Below are 15,106 nucleotides of genomic sequence, written 5' to 3'. Positions count from 1 at the left end.
TTCCATACAGGTTTTGTTAACACTAGAGAAACCAGCATCGCAATCAACATGAGCAGCATGTTCAACAAATCTTTTGGCACAACTATTTTGTCTTGACAGAAATTCCTAGTAAAGCCTGTAATACTGTTGCGCACTTTTAACATCCTGTAGATAGTACTGATAGACTCAAGCCCAAGAACAACCGACACTGTATTGCAGCTCACTCAAGAGCATATTTACTACCCCTGAAGAAGCAAGTTTCACTGGAGGTCTTCACTGCATTTATGAGTTACTTGGTATATTACAGGAAATACAGCTAACTTTCCCTCAGACTGCCCAAAACAACATGCTGCAAAATGAAATTATTCACATACACATACACGACACCAAAAGCAAACATTCTGAATATAACATGTGTTATATTAGTCTGTGAATAAATTGTACATAAATTCATTTGTTACCTAATACAAGCAGAAATAAAGAATATGTTGTCTTACTAGCTCAAAATAGGAAAATATAAAAGGTATTTAGGGTATTTTCCAAGCGTTCAGTAAACAGACTGGGTTGACTTTGTTCTTCTAAAAATTCAAGAAAGTGCTACTGGGAATTAACTCCATGCTTAGAACTGATCAGACAGACAATGAGCAATCAGAAACTCTTAACGACTTCATCTGACTTTGATTATATTCACTGTTCTTGATGGACCAGAAAGAAAAGCTTCATTATGTACGACTCAGCAGACAATTTTGCCACCTACTTGGAGAGGATACTATAGCTACCTGCTGCAGAAACCATCTGCGAAAGGACTTGTGCAGAACTGCTCAGAATACAAGCTACTGCATATAGGGCAGCGAAGAGCCAAACATAACAGATTTTGGCACGTTATGAAATGTTCCTAGTGAGATACAGGTACACAATTAAAATCAGGTTAAATGACAGGCACCTCTCAAGAGTTTCCAAAATGACAGCGATCCCTCTCTAATTTTCCAAAATGCTACAACAGGGTTAAAATATTTGTGCTTTGCCAGACTACTTTGCTAAGATAGGTACCCAAACCAAGGGGTTAAGGTGAGCCAAAGCACAACATTCCAGATAAATAAACAGCTAAAAATCCACTCTCACTGAAGTCAGGACAAGCAGGCATTTGTGTAACTTGTGTTTGCTTCACCTTTAGGTTATGGGACCACATGAGAACAAGCACGTACAGACATATTGACTTAGCTACTCATTAAGAAAAAGCATTCTTCAATTCTAATTGCAAGCAATTGTAAAGTTTTGCTTAAAGTAGCATTTTAATTGCAGTATCCTAAGGAAGCAGATGGGAAAGCTAATAAAGAAGGAAAAAAGAAAAAAAAATCTAAAATACATTTAAAACTTGTACTGCTAAAGCAAGAACAAACAACAGGACTTTACTATCTCAGAAGCAATGAAAATACTAAAGCAAAAAAAACCCTGCAATTAACTTTTAAGAGTACTTAAAATAAAATGCGCTATCTTATAGGTCACACCCTGCAGAAGTCTCTGGATAGAACGAGACTTGTACTTGATGTAAAACTGGAAAAAAAAATTATGCCCAATAACCAGTATTTACATAAAAATGCAGGTAGATACCTGTAGTGCAACTGGAAAAAAAGTGTCAAATTCCTTACTGCTACAGTGGCTCTTCAATGTGTTTAAATATTTGTTCACAGGTCCTCCTCTGCTGAGCACCCCAGGTGTACGACCTGGGAAATATTTCTAGAGCTAGAAAATTGCCAATATGCATTTATCAGACCTTTTTTTTTTTAAGCTTCTCTGTAGAAGCTTTGCATATCTATTCTGCAAATATATATGCAAGTTATGTGGAAGTCATATTTTGAGAGCACCCAGGTGTCAGGTGCCTTTGGGATTTTCAGAGCATATTTGCTTTCAAAATACCTTTGAGAATCCCCCAAGAAGTCTACCTAGGCAATGAAACACCTGAGTTATTCCTAGTTGGCCACAAGAAACACAAAGAATGATAAAACACCAGTGCACCTGTTCACCGATTAGCCTAGGCAAATGCTTGGGGCTGGTACAGGACAGCAGCAAGGGTTTAAAAGCAGTATTTGCCCCATTTCCATCTCCAACATTTTGGGAAAGCCAGGGCCCCAGCCTCTGGCTCCTGCTGCAAGTCTTGGAAGGGCAAAGGGGTTTGGAGAGCTGTTCTTGAAGAAGGGGCCAGGTAGTCCCCGGCAGCCAGGGTGCTCTCTGTGTTACCTCCATCCACACAAAATCATGGGCCAGGGCGGGATGTGGCTGGGGTAGGGGTGACAGAGCGGAGGGAGGACCTAAAAACAGCTCCTTTTGCTAACTCCAGTTGGCCAAACCCAGGGTTGCTACTAGAGTGTGCCGATGCGCTGTGACAAGATGAATGGAAAGGTCATTTCCATCCCAGCTTCCCTATCTCAGCCCTGCTGGCTACTGAGAAGCCACACCATGAACAAAACTGTGTATGCATGTGAAATTCAGGCAGATCAAAATATAGCCAGAGGGAGAATCCAGCCCAGGATGCACTGAATAGGCTGCACAGAAGGCCAAGTATAAGGTTCCTAACATAAGAGATACAAACTTAAACAGATGAAAGCTTGTACAGGTAAAACGTCCATTACCACAACATAACTGGAATCTCTCTGAGAATAAAATACATTCGTTAAACCTGAAGTTCTGGCCAAATCATTTAAACTATGCTAGAGGAGAAAGCCCATTCCCACACTATCCAAATACCAGCCTTTCTTCCAGCTCAGCAGCATCAGTTATGGGACTCTTGGTTTGTTAGCTGCCACACTTTCATACCCAGGTGGACATGGAAATACATGTAAGGTCTCGTCATCTGGATCAATGGCAAACAGGACAACAAGGGACAAAAGAGAGTAGAACAGAGCTTCCAAAATCAGTTTTTTCCACTACTTCTAAAACGTTTTACAAGGGACAGGGTACCCAGAAACCTTAATTCCATCTCCCAGGGGACCTACGTTACAGATCATTACCAGATTTTCGAACTCTACTGAGCACAGCATCTGCTTGGCTAGGGCCAGCTGAGAGTGACAGGGAGGAAAGTGAGCTTGCAGAGGAACTCTGCACTGCTTACCAACACATTTTAGGGAAGCCCTACTTCAGCCCCAATTAATTTACCGTGATAGGCAAAGCAATTTCCCACCATGAGCATCTTCACAATAAAGACCTGGCAGATGAGCTGATACAAGTTGCTGAGGGCAAGGGACTGTTCTCACCCCCTCCTCCCCACTCCATCCCTGTGGTGCCACTTCCTTTCTGAATCAAACATCCTTGCCAGTTAAAACCTTTACAATAAACTACAATTCAGTATACATTCCAGGCAAGAAATGTATGTGCAGCGTTTCAGATGTGCATCCTGTGCCCTCCCCCAGCAGCAGGAGGTTCTTGTACAAAAGAAAGAACCACTGGCAAGAAAGAAATCATGTTATTATTTCTAAATGTCCTGATACAGAAGAAAATCTCAGAAAGTAGAACAAAACAAACCAAACCCCAAAACAACCCAAAACAACCACAACAAAAAAAAAACCCACCAAGAAGGAGTACAATGAAGTCTTTATTCTTGGTGTTGAGTAAGCAAACAGCCGGCAAATGTGTTAAAGAGGAAACAGGAAATTTTTATTGGAAACAGCTTTATTTGTTAGTCCATTTCACAAGGCAGGCCTCCGTGCTCAAATCAAGGCTAGGAGTGCCTTTTGTGTGCGGTTGGGAACCATTAGTCCTTATTTACTCACTTCCTGGGGGGGGTTAGGAGGACCCAATGCTTCCCCAAACTGGTAAGTGAAAATGGAAACTTCTAACTTCCTTTTTGTTCAACCTTGGTTAATCTTGGTTCCTGGCCCTGCAAGTTTAAAACTTCATACCAAAAATATCTCAATTCACACTTTGATACTGACGCTGCAGAAGGAAGGACTCATAAGTTGTCTATAGTCTTTTGTTGGATGATACCTTCCTTCCTACAGAAAAGAAAAACCACACAGTGTGATGCTCCAATAATGTCCTTTCAGAAAAAAAAACCAAAACCAAAAACCATAGCAGTCTAGCTAGCTAGGAGCGGCAAGATCATTTGCTTTCATTCTTGCTTTCTTTTTGCTTTTGTGAAGTAAGACACAACTTAACCACCAGCTCTTTCAGGGTCTTAAGGACAAGGTGCAAGGCAGATTATCTTTCTACAGTCATGCACTCACTCCATTCTCACCTAAGTGTTAAACACTGTATGAACAGTTCTTCCAAGCAGATGGTTTCCTCTTGCCTCAACTCAAGCACCTTTATAGCCATATTAGCACCTCCACACGTCAGTTCTACACATCTCACCTTTTGGCTCTGAGCAGACTGTAAAAATATGCAGCATGACTGGTCAAATCAATGCTGTTAAAATAAAATTTCAGCAAAAATGGAATTAATTGCTGAAGGTTCACTTCAATGCCATACCTAACAACTGGTTTGTTTAGGGTGCTTTTTGGTCTTAATTTTTTACCGGATCACTCGAGTTGAAAATCACATTTGACTTTTTCAGAAAAGAAAAAAAAATGTAAAAATTTAATAAAGAATCATCTTCCTGGATTAGCTTGCAGGAAAGTCTTTCCCATGCAGTCCAGAGAATATGATTTCTCACCATAAATGCTAGAGATGAACCGGCTTGCTCCTTACTCTAATGCATAAAACCTCATAAACTCCCCATTTTCTAAGGCACAGATGGAGCACAAAGAAGATTCTTTCCCATCCAGGACTGACGCTCGACTTTAATGACTACAGTAGGGTTTGCATGCTCAGAAGCTCATCCTCTTTTTCTGTCTGTATCAGACATTACCTGTTGCTATGTATCATGTCCCTCTGAAATTTCTGGTTCTTTGCAAAATTTGTGTTCAACTCTAAAACACCGTCCTGAGCTATTAAGCTCATATTTTTTAAGAATCATATTTTTTAAGACCAGCTGCGGTATATATGGGAAATTTTCTTCTCCAGATAGAATTCCACTGCCCAAGTACAAGCAATCGTTTTTCCAAGTGTTGGAATTACATCCCTGGCATGTGAACTGCGCTCCCAAAACTAGACTTGATCACACTACCCAACGACTCAGTCTATAGATACATGAACACGGATGTGAAATCTGAGACAAACCGGGAAAAATCCGCACTATGACAGCTGTCTACAAATGAGCAGGCCAGACACTGAAAATGATAAATCAGTCCTGTGTAATGTCATATGCATGCAGCCCTTTAAAGCTGGGACAGTACGACTTCCTAAGCGTTAGCCCGATACGTGTCCATGGCCTCAGATGGTTTTCACTTTGAAGATACGTGACTGTAACTTAAATATAATTAAATTCTTTTTCGTAAGTCTGTTTTATCTCAAACCTATGTAGTTAAATATTTCTTAGGCAGTATCGTTAACATAGTGCTCCACACCCTTCAAGAAAGCAGCACGTAGCAAGGACTAAAGAAAGCAAAAATGCAATTAATGAAGGATAGCATTTTATAAGGATAATGCCCTCAAACTTGGTAATTTTGTCAATAAACGCTCAGCCACTAAAAGCTTGGGAATTCTGAAAATCCCATTAAAAGCTCTTGCCAAATTTCTAACAGGTTTGGAATCTCTTCTTATTCTAAGATAACAATCTAATCTTATAAAACCATGCTAAAATATTAGCCTGACACATTGAGCCCATGAAGGATTCACTTCTGGAAGAACCAGTGGGTCTGAGAGAACAACAAGCATGGCTTTTGAACTCATGACAAGCTTGCAGGTTTTGAAGTGAAAGCTAACAATCTTCCAAAAAGGGTTCCTTTTTCTCCTTTCAAGTGCAACTTCCGTTTTGCAATACCAGCTGCCTTTTTTGATACGCTCTTGCATTTCACTTTGTTTCAATTTACCTTCCATAGTCAAATGATACATGCTGTGATCTCCACTTAATGCTGCCAGCCTCAATACTCAATTCAAGCTGATATGGATGCATGCACACTTTTAAGAAAATATTTCTTACCAAAAACCTTCTGGAGGGGGGGAAAACAACACAAGTTCTTGAAAGAAAACCTATATGACACCAAATATATATACTGCCTTCTAGCCATTAAAAACCTAGAAAGAGGTGGTGAAACATTTCTCAACTATATGATGACGACTGAAGAAACACCCTCCTTGTGTCCCTGCTTGTTTTGGGTTAAACATGGTACTGTTTTTTTCAAGTTAGGGAGCCTTGCAGCAAGGCAGTAACTATGCTGCTGATGTTATGTATAAACCACAGGACAGTGGGAGAAGAAACAGAGTATGTTTGGAATTTGTGTGGGAACAGATGAAGAAGAAGTAAGGAAACAGATGTTTAAGATCATATATTGCTATTTTCTCTCTCTCAAAAAAAAAAATAATCAGGAAGCTTGAACACTGTTTTTTTGTCAGCAGAGCTTTTGGAAACAGCAAATGGCTTACTTCCACTGATGGGTTTTAAGTTTGTTTATTCCCTTAATGATGAAAGATAAATAGGTAAAATATACGTGACTCATTTCCAAAGTATCTGCATAGGTGTACATTGGCTGTATGTAATTTCCCTCCCTACCAACTGTACCAGGTTACAAAATACAGTACTTTTAATTGCTCACCAATCCTCTTGGCTAGCACAGAAACACAATACTGCTTTTGTGAACCAAAATCTAATCAACTTGAATCTCCTTTTCATAGTCTCTGGCATATCAAAATCACTTAAAGAGTTTTTCAGCTCAAACCTTTAACAAGAGAAATGGCATTTGTTGAAAATAGTTAAAATGTTTAGGGGTTGAGCCAAAACTTGCTGATCAATGGGAGTCTCCAGGAATTTCAGAGGAATTAAGTTCTTCCCAACATGGATCCATGGGTCTCTAAAACCCAACAATACTCTTTTTCAGGAATAAAGGGGATCAGTTTCACAGTTCTCTTCGTTATTTTTTTTAAAAAAAAAAATTCTACATGAGACTTCTGCCTTCTCTAAGTCTACTTACTACTGTAAGCCCCATCCCAAGCATGAGGCGCAGTCCAGGTTCTCATCAAAGCAACAAAAAAGCACACTGCCTGATGGCAGGAGGACAGAGAGGGCACAAATAACACTCCCAGAGCATGCCCTGGCTGGAAAGAGGTCCTTCCCTCTCTCAGGAGGACCTGGAGCAACGCTTGTGCTCTGAAAAGCATGAAATCAGCACCATTTCAGGATTTAATACAGGGGTACTAGAATAAAGGGTATTGCCCATGTCTCTGTCAAGCACCTTTCCTACACACTCTGTAACAGACCGCAATTACTGCTTATTTTCACACAATTAAATATGCTTCTAGCTGCCTAAAGTTAGCTGTATTACTTGCCTATTTGCTGAAGACTTTGAGAAAGCATGTTCTAACACACAAAAGAACTACCACAACTCCTGGTCTACAATGTAAACCAGGATCGTAATTTACTTCTAAATGTTTTTTTGCATTTTGAGCATATACAGGAAGATTAGGAAAGAAATTTAAAAACCAAACAAATCTAAGTTAAAAACCAACTTTGTTTAAACAGAAAACTAAAGCTTCATGTAGCAGTTTTCCTGCCAAAGGACAATTCTTTTTAGATTAAAGATGGTCTTCTCCCATTCGTTTTTAAGAAGGTTCACAGATGAAGAGGACAAGATGTCAAGTGACTTTAAAAAAACTTAAGAAATAATTGGGCACGTGGGTTATTTATCTGGCCTGATTAACACAGGGTGGTCTTGGAGGAGGATTATTTGGGGCAGAGAAAGCAGTTAGTCAAATCCTCTGAAGGAGGTCATGTTGACAGATTCCAGAGTGAGAAACGAATCCTCCTCCAAAGACTGGGAAACAGAAGATGACTTTAACCTTCTCTTCTCTCAGAAATGACTTGGTTGGAATGACCTTTGAGAACATACTGAAGGACAAACATTAACCATTGCTACTCCCAAGCCCAGCATTAATATCCTCCCATTGCAACCTGCCTGCAAGCTAGTAAACTTGCAGAATATAAAGTGAGTAGGTCCAGTATGATAGATACTTCCTCAAAATGCCTGAAGCCTTGGTTACATGTTTAGATCTAGGAAATAACAAAGGTATCAGAGCTGTTCTGAGATGTCTCAATGGTTCATACAGAAGAAAGCATATCTTATGCAGACAGTTAACTTCTTCTAGCTTGTTAAGCCTCAACCTCAAAACCACCCACACACACAGGAAGAACTGTACAGAAGAAAGACTACCTTTGCATCATAACCATTTACTGCTTACCTCACTGATGACCCAGCCCCCAAAATTGCACACTGTAGGGATAATACACCACTAGAGACAAAATACCAGTGGCAGGGGAATAGCCCAGCATAAAGCTGGTAGTGTCCCAGCTGAATGCCTTTCCCTAAATCAGAATTAAAGATGCAGACCTGGATTTTCCCAAAGCAAATACTACTGTGAACTTTCTATTTCCAGATTATTACTGACAGTTACAGTATTCTGTCGGCGATACTGCACACTTGAAAATGCTTTTCTCAGTACTTGATCTAATAGTCACACCTTGAGAGAAGAGTCTAGATACAGCAGAGTCATGGTAGCACTGCAGAGCAAAGCAGGGAAACAATGTATGGAAAGAAGAAGGGACATTAAAACAGATCATGAAGCTTTACACTGGAAAGTTTCTTGTATCTTGTATCTTATAACACGCTGAGGAAATCTGTCCTCAGAGACACATACGGAGAGCAGGGGGAAGGGTGGCCAGCAGAGCTTCCAGTTTTGGGGGTCCACAGGGTCACAGAAAGAACATCCCCAAAATGCAAGAAGGCAGAGGCATACATTTTTTCTTAATCTGAATCTTCACTAAATGACAAGAATAGGTCTGGGAAGGTCACACTGTGTCCACCACTGGCTTCAGCAAACACTTTCATGCTTCTCCTCGGGAAGCATTCTTAGCACAGACCGAGATGAGTGTTTGAATAGAGGGATTTAGACAAATACGAAATGAATATATTTAAAACTAAGTCAAAGGAATTCTGCACCATTTTAGACTTTTTTAAAGATGTCCCCACCAGAAATAAGTGGGCCATCATATTCTGTCTTCATTAGAAGAGAGACCAGGTAATTTCTTTTTCTTGATCCAGTCCCATCTAGCAGTCATTCCCAAGGGAAACAATGCTAGACAATATTTGCTAATGAAACCCAGTGAATTAAAGCTGGCCGCTTAAGTCATTCTTGACTTTATTTTACTTCTACCAGCTATGTCAATGTCATACTGTACTAACAGACCTACTGATTTCAAAGCTACGCTGTGGGGGATAGGGTAGTACTCAGTGCCAGCAAGTGTGGCACAGTAAGTGTCCAGTGAAAAGAGCCAGAAAGCTCCAATCACAGCCCAATCCTGTGCCCCTTTCCATGAGACCTGCTCACCATTGCTGGAAGACAGGCTTTGTTTTTTCCTTGAAAAAGGAGAAGGGGGAAAATAGAAGTGAAAATAAAAAGACAAAAAAAAGAAAAAACTTGGAAAAAAACTTTGGAAATAAAAACCCATGCAAAACAGTCTTGATACCCTGCACCAGTCAGAATTAGATAGCATAGGTACAGGCAAGAAATAGGCCTGGAATTGTTGAAATTATCAAAATTACTGGATATCTACACTCACTCACTCCATCACCAAAGTGGATGTAGTGTTTTGTAATTCATTCACCCTGAACACACCAAGGATCAGACCGTAAGCAGAACAATATAAAACCCAATTAAGATAGGTAAATTATATAGAGACATTATCTCTTTACCTAGTAGAGATCAAACCAGCAAGTTTTCTGTGAACTGCAGATAATTTCATTGCTATATTTCTATAATATGCACTAGAAGGAAGGGGAAACATCTGAAGTTATTTTTATTTCCCGAAGTCTTCTGGCTATACTGTATGAATGCTGGGGTGGGTCTGGCATTGTCTGAAATGTGTCAGGGTCCTTTTGCATAGCCTCATTTCCTTCTTCCTGTTGCTAGGATGGATAGTTAAGCATGAAAAGCACTTGTTTACAGTACAGGACCATCCTGTTAAGCACATGAGTTCTCCTCCTCCATCTCCTTTTAACCAGTCAAGGGTGCAGTTGTGTTTATGCTGAAGCCAACAGCACAACTCCAATCAGAGGTAAATAAGAAGAGGAGCTCTCAAGAAGTCCAAACATATGTGGTACTCTGACCAGAAAAAAACTTTTATCGTGCAAAATTAATCTCTAGATATTTGCAGAAGTCATAAATCCATATGCCTCAAACAAACTCTTGCCTAGAATGAAATTAATTAGAAGAAAAGTAAAACCAAGTCACCTCTCATCCCCTTATTCTAGGAATCCTAATATAAACATTTTAGATTAATGTATGAGGACAACTCCTGTACCTTCTTCCTGCCCCTGCCAGAGGCAAAATACACAAGGTACTTGTAAGCTTCCAGGACAAGCATCAGTCTTCCTCTCTGGCCTGGCAAGGGCAGCTGCAGAACTGGCTGGAAAGACCCTGACTCAAGAATTAAAAGTCATAGACTGGATCCATGCAACTGAGATTCAAAACTCAAATAAAAACATGAGAAGATACATTGTTGCTTTTAACTACCACTTAGAAATGAAACTTAACAATAGCTCCACGTGTTTAAAACAATGCCTCCGCACTTCCTTTTGGTAAAAAAAAATAATAAATCTATTAACAAACCAAGTTATTTTAAAAAAAGATAAAGAGATCAGGAAGTCCTAGAGATTACAAAAGTTAGCTCCAAATGCTTTGATTTCTATGAACTCACAGATTAAAGGAATCTTCACAAAACAGTAACTACATCTTCTTTTTGCATATACTACATTCCACAATCAAAGAATCTCAGTCCTAATCAGGATCCCACAGGCAAACTGAAGTAGTAACCCACAACCATTTGCTAGAGTAACATCCATCCCACTTCCTGGCCATTCAGCCTTTCTCTTTTTTTGTTGGTTCTACGGAGATGAAGATCAGGATGCCTACAGGACATCAGTAAGGACACCTGGAAGACAAGATAGCAGGCTACAGCTGTGGAATCAACAGAGGCACCTAACACTAACTCCGTGTCCTGTCAGCCTGCAACAGTGTGGTTGCGAGACGGATGCTTAATCAGTCTGGCACTGAACTGTTGATAGACTCGTACTCAGAGGCTCGTTTGAAATCTGCTTGCCTATTATCCTCAAGTTCACTACAAACAACCTCAAAACATAACCGGACTCAGAGCACTGTTACTGATTTGCTGCTGGGCATTTCTTGATCAGGGCATGGCAATTCAAACAGATCACACTTACTCCTGTAAAAACATAAAAGCATTTGTAACTCATGCCTACGATAAAATCACATTCCCCAGTCTTCCAATTCACACGTGTTAAGTACTATGACACATCAGGCAGAACCTTCTGACCTGGTCGAATACATTGTTTAAATGTAGTTGTTTCTTCAATACTCTGATTTTCCCGAAGAGAACAGGGGTATAAAAAACTAGAAGAAAAAAAGACTGGGGAATCACTAAGTGCCCTTGACTGGGAATAGAGCTCATTAGGCTAATGGCAACGCATCGCTCAACAGCTTCTCGGTTATGGTGGAAGTCAGTCATTGGTGGTGGTTTGCAAAAAAGAGGAGGGTGTGATAGGGCACGTAAAACTGCCCGACTGGAAACAGCATCGCCTTTCTGTTTGCCTCGAGAAGGTGGCGGAGGGGGGTGATGCCGGCTGGCGGGAGGTGCTGCTCCTCCACCGGGATCAAAGCCTCCGGGGATGACACCAGGGCTGGCCACCGCCGCACGGGGGGAGCCACCGGGCTCCTGGAGGCCATCGGGCTAATTGCGAAGAACTTCAAAAGAAACTCGGCGGTTCCCGTTCCGCAAGGACTCCCGGAAAAAAAAAAAAAAAAAAAAAAAAAGAGAGAGAAAAGAAAAGAAAAGAAACGAAAGAAAAAAGAAAGGTGTGTGTGTAAAAGAAACACCAAAAAAGAATGAGAAGAGATGAGCCTCGGTGCCCTCCACTGCCAGCGGCCGCACCCTGCGCGCCGTTCCGCGCCCGCGGCACCTCCGCGGCTCCTGCCCCAGGCCCTGCGGTGTAACCCCCTCGGCGCGCGCTCCCCGACCGCTGCCGCAACAGACCGCGCTCCTCAGCGATGAAAGTCACTCCGGGCTCCCGCAGCGCGCCCGTCCCACCTGGGGCTGCTGCCGCCCCGACGGGCGCGCTTCAGCCCCGCAAACGCGGACGGGCCGGCGGGACGAAGACCCTGGCTGCGGATGCACCGCACCGCACCGCGGGCCAGGGCAGCCGCCACCCGCGGGAAGCCGCCTGCGCTCCGGCCAGCGCTGTCTTTTCGGCCGGTGCGGGGTAACAAAAGAGGGACCCCCAACACCCAGCCCGCCGCGCTGCCCCCGCAGCACCTCCCGGCAGCGCTGTCTGCGATGCGCGGAGCGTGCGCCTCCGGGCGCGCAACCGCCCCCCCGCAACGGGCAGGGCGGGTGAGCCCCGAGCTTACGTGTGAGGATCATGGTGTCCCGCCTGCCGCGCCGCCTGCGTCCTGCCCGCCCGCCCGCCTGCCTGCCTGCGCGGCGGCGGCTGCAACTGACACCCGGCGCGGAGGCGCGGCGCGGCCGCCCGGCCCCCTCCGGCGCCCCCGCCCCCGCCGCCCGGCCCGGCCCGCCCCGCCCCGCGTCCCCCGCCCCGCCGCCCGCGCACGGAAAGTTACGCGCAGGCAGGCGCAGCCCGGGCAAGCGCCCACCTGGTCACGACCCATAAGTACAGGCGGAAAGTGACCCCCTCCCCGCTGCACACCTCCACAAACCAAAGGCAATGTGGTCGAGGACGACCTAACGGCTCCTGCCCCCTTTGCTCCTGTGGGATTTTGAATGGCTGTCGGCTATGGCAGTGCGCGTGTGGGCGATAGTGATGTCTGTAAAAAGCTTTCAGCAAAGCTCTAAATACTTTTTTGCAGGAAACGTGCAAAGAGTGCCAACGAGGACAGCAGCACTTGGTGTTACACGTTGGTGAGGGCTGGGCAGGCCTGTGCAGCCCCAGGCGTGGGGGATGCTGAGCCTTCAGTCTCAGCAAGCTGTGCAGGGTGGCCAGGGGATGCTGGCCAAGAGTGCTCTGAAACGCTGAAAATGCCTCCACACCGTGAAAGTCTCAGCCTGGACCTGGATGGAAACCAACAAGTGTTTTCCCTATGGGGACCACAGCAGGGCCATAGGCAGGCATGGCTTGCAGACAGCAAAGCAAAGCCTTGGCTTCATAACTCTGTGCCTGGGAGTCCCTCCCTACACCATTTACTCCCCTGTATATTTTGCAGAGATTGTTCAGATGCTTATTTCTTGGCTGTTGCTCATGTTCAGGGCTTCAAAATGGCACAAAATAGCCACTTTTGAGCAGCTGCCAAACTGTCAGCATGGAAAAAGTACTGTGAAATTCTGAAAATATCTGGGTCCCATCAAAGACCATGATTGGTTCATTTTCTTCCAAGCCAACATCGTATTTTATACTTACTGGTGTTATTCTAAGATTCAGTTGTCATTTCTGTCAGATATAGGGTATATACAGTGTAGTGCCTGAGCAGGCAATTTGCTGAAGAATAAACATCTCCCCCTTCTCTAGGCTGCAAACTGTGGCCAGTTGGCTATTACAGTGTTGTTTCTGGAAACGTCTACGCAGCTCCAGGTCATTAATTAACTTTAATAGCCCAGAAAAGGATGGAACGGCACTATATCTTCAGGCTTGACTTTACATGTTGCCTGCTTAATCGATTACCTCTTCATATCTAAACTTGTACCGGCTCTTTTTGGCATAGCCACATTTACCTGCACTTTTGAATGCTTCTTGTAAGGCACCAGGATATATGTTTACAAGGTTGGTCAGGCCCGTAAAATGTGAATTCTTAACTCGACACAAGGAAGACAGATATATGCTATGCCCCAGCTGTTGAACAGAGAAGGTAATAATCCCAGCCTAATTGGCTTTCTGTCTGTATTGTCTATAGTTTTATACAGTTTGGAGAATAGGGAGTGATGGAATAATCATGACAAGAGATGGAAAATGCTGGTTGCACATTGTATGTGATTTTCAGTGTCTGAATTCCAGAAAATAGAAAAATCTCCAATAAGCGTCCTCAAAAGGAAGGGGGGTGGGGGTGGGGGGGTGGGGAGGAAGAGACAAAATTGTATCCAGAACACGTGGGAAAGCATGCTGGTACTAAGGCATTTCCATCACAGTGACAATGCAGGAACCAGAAGACCACCGTGTGTCAAGTTAATACTCTCAGTGAAAAGCAGGGTTTATTCTTGTAAACGTGGACTGCCTAGGCTGCTTCCCTAATCAAGCCTGCATCTCGATATAGGAAGCTTTTGTATAGGACCCACAGGAAGCTTTTGAAGAAGAGCAGAGTGGATTTTTACTCTACAGAAAAAATGAGAAGGGTTTGGAGGACCTGGCAGTGTGAAAGGGAACTGAAAAAAAGCTAAGAATGAGAGGAGGAGACATGCAGAAGTAAAAGTGAGAGGGCTGTGTGATAGACGGAAAACAAGAATTTGAAGTCAGAGAGTTTTGTTTGAGGATTCTGAAAGGGTTGAGTGATGAGATCAGTGAGTACTCAACAAATGTGGCCCAGACACAGAAGATGAGAAGCTCTCAATAGTTAAATCAAGGGTTAGCATTCTCAAGTCTACCACTTTGTAAAATAGCATGAATGATGATGCTGATGCTGATAAAACACTATGTATGTGCTTTAGTTCAGCCATCCTGTTCTGCTTGCAAAGCTAATCAGCTCCCACAGCAAAGGAGGAATCTCCATCCTCATTCAGTCTTTGTGGATTCCCTCAGCCATGTCAGAACCAGTGACTTTTGTGATGGAGAGGTCTGTCTGCTGGGATCATCGCTAAATAGATGCTGGAGGATTATCACTGACCTGGATTAGATTCTTGCTGGTAATCTGAAAGAGAAAGGCTTTGATTCTAGTTTGTTATCAACCCTTGAAGACAGGCAGTCTCTCTGGCTCACATTTTAACTTGGAATTCTATAGGGCTGCTTAAGCAGGCGTATTTTTGGAGCTGAAAAGCAAGGAGCCAGTCTCGCATTCATTGTAAAACGTGCTCAGAGGAGCATTC

At 43.1% G+C, this 15,106-nt stretch overlaps 1 protein-coding gene across 3 annotated transcripts in view; it reads right to left on the bottom strand.

Annotated features, from left to right (window-relative positions):
• The window catches only part of DLC1 (DLC1 Rho GTPase activating protein), a 230,746-nt gene that overhangs the window by 26,741 nt on the left and 188,899 nt on the right, over positions 1-15,106 (bottom strand). The window contains exon 1 of one of the 3 annotated variants that reach the window (XM_056333839.1): positions 12,490-12,592. The exons of the other annotated variants lie outside the window; for them this stretch is intronic. Coding sequence (XP_056189814.1) covers positions 12,490-12,502 — 13 coding nt within the window. The 5' untranslated portion in view covers positions 12,503-12,592. Of the gene's footprint in view, positions 1-12,489; positions 12,593-15,106 lie in introns of those variants that run through there. 3 annotated transcript variants of the gene reach the window in all.

The sequence above is a fragment of the Falco biarmicus genome, chromosome 1 (assembly GCF_023638135.1).
Source record: "Falco biarmicus isolate bFalBia1 chromosome 1, bFalBia1.pri, whole genome shotgun sequence".
Classification (NCBI taxonomy): Eukaryota; Metazoa; Chordata; class Aves; order Falconiformes; family Falconidae; genus Falco; species Falco biarmicus.
The sequence above is the reverse complement of the archived record's forward strand: the minus strand, read 5'-3'. Positions and strand labels throughout refer to the sequence as shown.